General features: G+C 37.6%; 1 protein-coding gene across 1 annotated transcript; it reads right to left on the minus strand.

Moving 5' to 3' along the window:
• Positions 1–2,097: 2,097 nt before the first annotated feature.
• LOC306853314 (kazal-type serine protease inhibitor domain-containing protein 1-like) lies at positions 2,098–6,344 on the minus strand (the record flags this gene model as incomplete). Its single annotated transcript, XM_079390634.1, has 4 exons — positions 2,098–2,219; positions 4,047–4,194; positions 4,671–4,831; positions 5,864–6,344. The coding sequence occupies 4 exons, from the start codon at positions 6,342–6,344 to the stop codon at positions 2,098–2,100; spliced, it is 912 nt and encodes a 303-aa protein (XP_079246760.1).
• Between the last annotated feature and the right edge of the window lie 3,031 nt (positions 6,345–9,375).

The raw sequence follows: 9,375 nt of genomic DNA on the forward strand, positions 1-9,375 counted from the left end.
AGGTTTGATCCTCCAGATATGAATTTCTTTGCTCGGTATGAAATATCAAAATCAGCTGAATATCTGTCAGTAAGCAATTCTTTGCTGGAGTCTGTTTTACTGCAGTCAATATGATCTCTGTTCATCTCTCCTGTGGATATTCATGGTCTTTTTCATCGACCGACACAATATTAAAATGCTTCATTCACTGTCATGACTGCTTCATTAAGTCTAACGTCTTTCCTGCATGTTTCTTTTTTTTTACTTTTATTTCAATTTTCTGTTTTTCAGTTTATATTTTTTGTATGAAATCAATTCAGATGTTTTTTTTCCCCCTGATTTCTTTTAAAAATGTATAATACACAATGTCCAAATAATAGGCTACTGTCTTAATAATTAATATATGCTTATTTCATATTTTAGTGCAGGCTAGTGAAAATTGTGACCACATCCTCTTCTGCTCAATTGAGGTGAGTCTTGTGTTTACACTCTAGTGAAATAATGAGAGATGGAGTGTGTGTGTGTGTGTGTGTGTGTGTGTGTGTCAGATCAGGCTGGGCAACTGGTAACCCGACCCTGCGTTTTATTGAGATGTCCATTAATCCTAGCTCTCTGCCCATGACCTCTGACCTCGCCTGACCCCTGCACATGGTGTTGCCGGCCAGAGGGACTCAGGCACTGCTGCGTCCGGATCGCGTCTCCCGTCCTGACAGCAGCCCACTCTCTCCCATCGGAGAGGGAATCATTAAGCGCAAATCTAAAACAAGGGCCAGGGGAGAGCTTTATCCACACAAATACAGCCATGAGAAAGAGGCTCGGCTCTCATCTCCACAGATAGAGTTACGCTGGAGTGAGAATGATTCAGCTTTTAATTGCATTCTTCTAACTCCATATCACATCTTCATCCATCTCTCCCTCTCTCTCACCCGATCTGTCTCTCCGATTCTCGCTCGCCCAATCGCCTTGCGCGCTCCCCAACAAATGTCTTTTGGAGTACAAATCATTCCAAATTGGAATTCATTTTCAAAGGGCTTTTAAGAAGACGAATATGAGAGCCACTTACTTTAAATGATCCACTTATTTTAACGCTCAAAGTCGTATCGTTTACCTGCTGCCTATAAAAGAAAATCTTCACCTGCCACCAAGAGTCTAAAAATAAAAGCTGTCCTGAAAGCGGGGAGATAAGCTTTCGTTAGGTATCACTGCTTTCTCACCGACGGTCTGAAAGAGAACACCTGATTGGCTCGCTGTCTCTCCTCGAAGCTGTTGTCACCTATCCGAGCTCTGGTGAGAAATTACCTGGCCTGTCGGAATCCAAGCCGAACAGATTGAATTCTGATTGATTTCTGCCCAGGAAAGAGGAGAGAATTTAAAGGTCTTCTTTTTAATTGGGTATTTGGTGTGTGCTGATGTGAGGAACTTGTCTCTCCCCAGGGATCCTTTATGGGGCAATAATGGCGCTGAGAAACAGCCTGGTCTGCTCTCTCCCTGGAAGGCCATAACCCCACATTTGTCCTGAGTGCTTTTCTATTATGCATTGATAGCTAAGCATCAATCAATAGGGGAGGGAAGAGAAAGCCCAGCGAAACCAACTTCTTAAGTGTAAAACGCCTCTTAATACCAGACCTTTCAAACAACTTAACCTGGGTGCTTTTTTTTCTGCTCAGCGTCTTTGAGAAGACAGAAGTGAGGAGAGACACTGCTGATGTTTTATTCAACAACAGGGAATGGGTTTAGGGTAAATGCGTGCCACAGCAGCATCAATGGCCTTATTTTGGCTTTTAGAAAAGTCTGGCATGTGCACTTTTGCATAATAACGTTTGGCAATAACGATTTACCCTAACGGACTCTTAGCAAATATTTCAGATTTTAGATCACAAACAATCAAGCTCTCAATTTGTAAATCAACTATTTAATTAAGTTCTATTTTTGAGTACAAATCTCAAGAGTCAATAGAAATTATTTGGATTTATATACAATGCTCACACTTAAACAAAAACCCTTAAAAGGGCAATTAAAAATTTTGAAGAGTACACATTTTATGCTGAGCTTACATTTCAAACATAATAAAAAAAAAACATCTGTGTTTAAATGCTATCATTTTATAATCTCTGTATGTTACAAATACATATATCCACTCGGCAGGCCTTCGTAATCTTCATCATCGACATTCTCCTCTTCGCCTGATATTCTATAAGCTCTGTTTTCTTTTTGCCGGAACTCTTTGGTGAGCTGAGAACCTGGAAAATATAAAAAGAAAATGTTTGATTAATTGTAGCAATTATTTATGATGCAAAACAAAACAAAAAACTATTTATTTTTATTGTGTTTAATGCACCTTTAAAAATAAATGTTTTAAAAGGGGTTTTCGCAGCACGGAGGAACTATTTTCTGGTTCCCTAAAGAACCTTTCAGTATTTTTTTCTTAGTGTGAAGAGCATTTTAAAAATCTAAAGAACCTTTGTCTGCTATAAAGAAATTTTTGTCGTTAAAGGTTTTTAATGTAACCAGAGATGCCAATAACAAAACTTTATTTTTATTAGCACATACTATAATTAATATAGCCTACTATACTAAAACATTTTAGAAGATTTTTAATTAACAGAATGAAAATGTGGTGAACAGCCATTACCAGCATGCAAATAGGATCTATTTGCACCAATAAATCTAGGATCTAATGCACTAAATAAAGCACAGCACGTTTACTTTTGATCATATTAAGAAACCTCAGCTCAATATTTTTGCCCACAACTTCCTGTAAAAAACACACACTCTTGATATTTTTAAATCTTCTCTTTCTATTTTTCTCTGTAGCCTCTAAACCTATAGGAAAGGGTCTGTGTCCAGAGTCACCTTTCACTACCATCTATCCCAGAGTTCATAGCAGTCGGTACATTCCGGGAAGCGAGGGATGGGGAGGGGGCATTGGTGGTGAAGATAAGGGCCAGCCTACAGGATCAGACCCCCCAGAGAAAGAGATAACAGCCAGACAGTCACAGCAATGACCTGCCACATAATACACAAGCCCTTCCACCCCTTCTCCCTTTCCCTTCCAAATCTCCCCCCATCTAGGACCCTCTCGACCTCCTGTCATCACCAGCCTTTATGTTCCTGCTGGAGAAAGCCCTCGACTGGTGTACGGTTATCGTCAGCTCTGTCGGATTCTTGGAAGGCCAAGTTCACCTTTAGCGATGAGGAGATGATAAGCTTTGATAGTGGCATATGCGAATCGATCAGCTCCCACTGTTGGTGCGTTCGCATGTCTTTTCTGACCACGCCACAGACCGCAGAGAGAACATGAATAACCTACCAGACCTCTCTCTGCAGTGTGGATGGATATTTTTCAATGTTAAAGCAAGACAAATGTTCAAGTTAAACATTTGTTGTTTGCATTAAGTTAAATAGTCTATTAAAAAATGCCTTGCACTGCAACTAGAAGAGGAAATCAACTTGCATGACCGCAAAAGATAAATACTAGTCAACCAATGTACACACTCTTTAATATAATAATCAAATTATTTGTTTTTATCAGATTATGTTGTTTCAATCGCAATAAGATTGATATACTTGTATATATAATTATACATATTTAATGAAATAATAATCATTCAATTATATTTATTTATTAATATTTTAAATGAAAAAAATATTTTCTCCTGGACTGAAAAAAAGTTAAATAAGATAAATAAATTGAGAGCAAATGGAAATCTACGGAAGCGTATTGCATTCACTTGAGGAAAAAAAATCTACTCTGTTTTTCTGAATTAACGAGTTAATTATCTCAGAATTACGAGATAATTTTTCATGAAAAAAAAGTTTTTGCTCTGTTTTTCTGAATTAACGAGTTAATTATCTCAGAATTACGAGATAATTTTTAATGAAAAAAAAAGTTTTTGCTCTGTTTTTCTGAATTAATGACTTAATTATCTCGTAACTCTGATAAAACGTGTGTGTGTGTGTGTGGAAGTAGCCCCAACAATCATGTTTTTTCAGCTTGTTTGACCTCTGACCTTGTTTTCTAATGGCCGTGTCTATGTGTCTATGAATGAGTGTGTTCTCAGACATACCTCCACGTTTAACCTGTAATCTGGCGGAGGCAGACACCTCTCCGAAGGCGTTCCTGGCAGTGCATGTGTACACACCTGCATCGTTTGGCCCAACTCCTTGAATCTGGAGCCAGCCGGTCATTTCAAACCGCCGCGGACCCCCACGGGCCTGTAATTACAGAAACACACACACCATTGCACATTTAACAAAACCAGAACTGTTTCTGAGAATGTGACTGTAAACCTACTGTTTGAGAGGTAATTTGTCTGTTTACACTCTTAAAAATGTAGGTTATTTATTGACATCTATGGTTCCATGAAGAAACTTTAACAGCTATGGAACCTTTCCATTCCACAAAAGCTTCTTAAGATTATTGAAATATTCTTGACTAAGAAAAAATATGATGTTTCTATTGTAAAAAAGAAAAGACAAAAAAAATTGTTTAACTGTGTTTATCTGTTCAAACTTTAATTCTATGGACAATGCAATGAAAAATATTTAAGATTATGTGACTATCTGTGCAGACTGATGCCAGTTTGAATGGTGCTTCCCTGTGTATTTGATAGAATGTCACAGGGGTTGGTTACTACTTTTTTTTTCAATTTTATTGTCCACCATGTACAGATTATTTAATGTACACATACCTGTACAGCTGTGCTTGAATCATCAGCAGGAAAAGAAATAAGGTCTCCTTCTTTACTCCACTGGATGGAGGCCAATGGATACGATGACACCTCACAGGAAAAGATGACATCACTTCCTTTGGTTGTGACGATGTCACGGGGAGCATAAGTGATAACTGGTTCTGTAAAGTTTGCAGAGAATAGACAACTTTGAGCTTTAGAGTAACTGATTATAAAAATAATACATATTTTACGATTAAAAAAAACAAAGCATCCTGAAGCAAATCTTTGCTACTGGATGCTTTTTTCACACCAGCTTCTGTATTTACTGTAGCCATTTGTGCTGTCTTTTGATTAGCTTGGTTAATTATTTTAAGGTGTGAGATTGGACACTTACGAGCTTCTAATCTTAAACATGACGGTAAGGTAAAAACAAACTTAACGGCTGATTATTATTCTCACAGCTGAACAAATGGGTTTTCATTTGGCCTTTTCCATGACAAAACTTTTAAATGTGGTGATTTTGTTGGTACTCAGACTCTATCCATGACAATGGTTCCTCCTGAGACGACATTTACATCTATATATACATTTGCATTTACATTAGCAGATGCATTCATACCAAACTGATGTGGCCATTACTTTAGCTGAGGTCGCTGAGCAAACACATACTAGTCCTAAAGATAAATATCAAATGCCAGTAAGAAAACAGATGCATTACAATTAAAAACATTTTTAATAGCTGAAGGCCATTAGAGGGGTAAATCGCTGTCAGGACCTATCCCAGTCATATTGTCATCACCAAAATAATCATACTTTTAATGATCTTAGAAATAATCATATTTTGTTGAAATAAAAATAAGCTTATTTTAGGATGATTGCAACTGCGACTTTATTTTTATGACAATTAAGCACCCCACCCCAATTGATCAATTTAATATTTAAAGAGATTTACAATATATAAACTGTAAAATGTAATTGTAAAATAAATATATAAATAATATAAATGTAATAATTGTTGAGTGTTTATACATCATTGTAGTATTTGTTGTGCTGCTTTTAATCCATGCAAATTTTTATACTATATGTAATAAATTCAAATGCACTTTAAATAGTTGCAGTAATGAAAATCACGATTGAGGATAACAAGAATTACAATTTATCTTTAATTGTGTATATTAAGATTTAATCATAGTACATTTAGAGATACTCACTTGACTTGCAGGGTCCATGGTGCACCATTGTCAGCATCTGACCTTTGCCTTGCTTGTGTTGGGCCACCTGAAACTGGCATATATTTTTATATGTCTTTCCATCAGAAGCGCAGAGTGCTTCTTGCTTCCTGCACACACAGATGGCTCTGGGTTCACCTGTGGGGTTTCTGCGTGGGTCTCTGCAGCGCAGACCTTCAGCACAGCGCCCGTAAAAAGTAGACCCAGATTGGGGCTCCGGGTCACACAGTTGCCCCTCATCGTTTCCACATTCCCAGCAACACCGGCACTGGTCACGAACCAGCCCGGCTGGACAATCCTGCAGCTGCCTAACATCTGGACAGCTCTCAGGGTGGCACTTTTTAGGGCATCCCTCGTCTGGTCGAATGCTCTTCTGCCACTCAAAGGGACCGAGGTGCTCCAGATGGAAGGACTCAGATACTGAAACTTGGATCAGCACCAGTAAAACTAGTAAATAAACCATTGTCTGTTGAAGTCACCAAAAACAGATGGAAAAAGTACTTGTTTGATAGCAGAAGTAGCTTTTATGTTGATGTAGCAGGCCAACAAACGCAGTCTTGAAGGCTAGAATTCCTGTGATCATCAGCAAAGCCTTTTCTCCCTGCTCAGTCCCTGAAGTATCCTTACAAACTCAACTGTGTTGCAGTGTCACAAAAGTGCAACAGGCTGAATGAGCAAGAAGGTGGGAAAGAAAACACAGAGGTAGCTCTAGGTTTGGTGACCCCCTCTTAAACTGCAGGGTGCCTCCCCCCCATTTGCCCAACAAAAGTGTAAAAAAGGTGTGAGCTGGGGGATGAGCAGCAACCAATCAAAAGACTCAATCCTGAGTCAGGGTGGGGGTGAAACCTGAGTTTGAAATAATGGGTTTTAAACCAAACTGAACACAGAAATGGTCATAAATTAGCCCTCACAAACTTGGTCTCAGGTAGTAAATGTTTTTTTGTTTTTTTTTTGCTTACCCCACCCTCCCCAAGGATGTTTTCCCACATAATATGTGAGTTACAAGATAATAAAACATCAATTTATAAAAATGTTTAAAACAATAATGATTTAAATATAGTGAATATATTTGTTTAACTAGCTTAAAGATCACTGGCAGAATCAGAGCATTCCATTTCACTTAGGAACATTTTTTAGCCAATCACAAGAGTCGTAAATATAATATATTGCCAAAAGTATTGGGTCACCCCCTTCTAATGAACAGGTTTGACTACTTTAGTAAATTCCATGAGTACAAATCTTAATGTTTAAGCATATAATGATATTCTATGGAATTGCATGCTTCTAATTTTATAGCAACAGTTCGGACAGGACCCTTTTCTATTCTAACATGACAGTGTCTCTGTGTATAAGGCACGGTTCAAAAAGACATGATTGATTCAGTCAGTGTGGAAGAACTTGACTGTTCTGCAGAAAGCCAAGTCCTGATCCCAGCTGAACTCCTCTGGTGTGACTTTAAATGCAAACCTTGAGCTAAAAACTCTATCCACCAATGACTTGTACATACACTATATGGACAAAAGTATTGTAACACCCCCTACTTTAGAACAGAAAAAGGCACTTCCAAAACTGTGGAAGCAAAGATGGAAGCATAATTTACGTATTTAAAATTGTATTTCCATCTCTGTTGCAACAGTTTTGAAAGTGTCTAACATGACTGTACCCATATACAAGTCATTGGTGTTTAGAAAGAAAGAAAGAAAGAAAGCAGTTGTTGATATCAGACATGCTGAAGAAGTTCAGTAAGGTATTGCGTGTTTATTTAGACACATTTCTCCAGTCGTTAAGTTATCAAGTTATTTTTATTTTTAGTAGTTATTTATATAAATCCTTTACTGTTGCTCCAGTTCGTTCAACCAGCTATTTGTCATTTTGACCATGTCGATGTGAAATTTGTCTGGATTAAAATGGTTTGGATCTTGTTTGCATCTGAATTTAGTGTAGAATTTGTGCTTGAATTTTTATTTTTCCGTAGTGACACCATGAAATTACTAGTTTTCTTAATTCTATTTCGTATATATGATAGAAATAAGATATACCATGATTTGCTAAATTGCAGGTTGTATGGGGGGATTTACTCTGAATCTAGAGAGCACATATTTATGTGTGTGTGTGTGTGTGCATGTTTATGTGGTTTATGAGGACACAAATTTGTATAATGACATGGGTATGACAGAGGTATTACAATATGAAGGTGGTTTATGAGGACACTGCCTATGTCCCCGTAATTCAAAAGGCTTAAAAAACATACTAAATGGTGTTTTTTTTACATCTAAAAATGCACAAAGTCTCCTGTGAGGGCTAAGTTTAGGTATAGGGTTGGTGTAGGGCAATAGCACACACAGTTTGTTCAGTATAAAAACCATTACGCCTATGGAGAGTCCCCATAAACCACAAAAACCAACATGTGTGCGTGTGTGTGTGTGTGTGTGTGTGTGTGTGTGTGTTTGTGTACATATGTATGCATGTATGTGAATATATACCCTATGTACAAGTATATAGCCTACAAGTGTGAAGACAGATTAAAAGTCGCAAAACTCAACATTTTGATTAAGAGTGGACTAAAACACATTGAGCAGATTTGTTGTTGCAGGCCTACATGAAAAACAAAACGGTCGTCCATTACAAACGAGCTTATCTGTTCTGTGAAAGAAAGTGAGAAGACATTTAGCTCCTCTCTCTCTCACTAATGTCCTTAGTTTATCAGCTGTTCTCACCTCGCCACGTTAAGACAAAACAAACAATTAGGCGGCCATTAAGGGCCCATTGTTAATTGTAAATAATCCATCATTAATATTGATTAGCTGTGGCGAGCAGATCTCATTCACTTCTTACCTCCTAATGAGCGGGTCTTAGTGGGCTAATTGCTTCAGGCTATTTCTATTCAACACTGGAGAGGCTGCAGCGAGCTCTGGAGTGTGCATTGAGTTTTACTATTAACTAACACAGATTGAACGTCCGTGATATGATCAGACCCCACTCCAATTAACTTTCTCTGAGAATCTTTCCCAAGGTTACAATGTGCTTTTCTTATAATTCTCCGAAAAGCACCATAAATGCAGGCCATATGACGGGGGGGGTTGTTTTTTGGACCTTGACAGCTCCAGTGTGTGATGACATTTTCATTGTTTGATTAATCTTTAAGGACTTTAACTGAAAGATACATGTTGTCACTTTAATTAGATAGCCTTCAAAGACGGTATACAGTATTTCTGTAAATGCACTGTTAGAAAGTAATACTCAACCTGAGACTGTAACATCACAAGTTTTTGCTTGAAGGCAAACCAGCTGTCTGTAATTGTGTAAACTCTTGTTGAGGTGACAGCAATTTTCTCCCCATATGTTAGTTAGTGGAGAATGATGTCTGTTGAAGTTTTAAATATGTTGTCAAAGTCAAAAAATGTAAGCAAAAAATCTAAAAATTATCTTAATTTCTTAATATTTCTTAAAATATATGCCCTTTTCTCACAAAAGAAATGTATGTACTTGTCATA

Source organism: Barbus barbus (genome assembly GCF_936440315.1).
Source record: "Barbus barbus genome assembly, chromosome: 33".
In the NCBI taxonomy this organism is placed as follows: domain Eukaryota; kingdom Metazoa; phylum Chordata; class Actinopteri; order Cypriniformes; family Cyprinidae; genus Barbus; species Barbus barbus.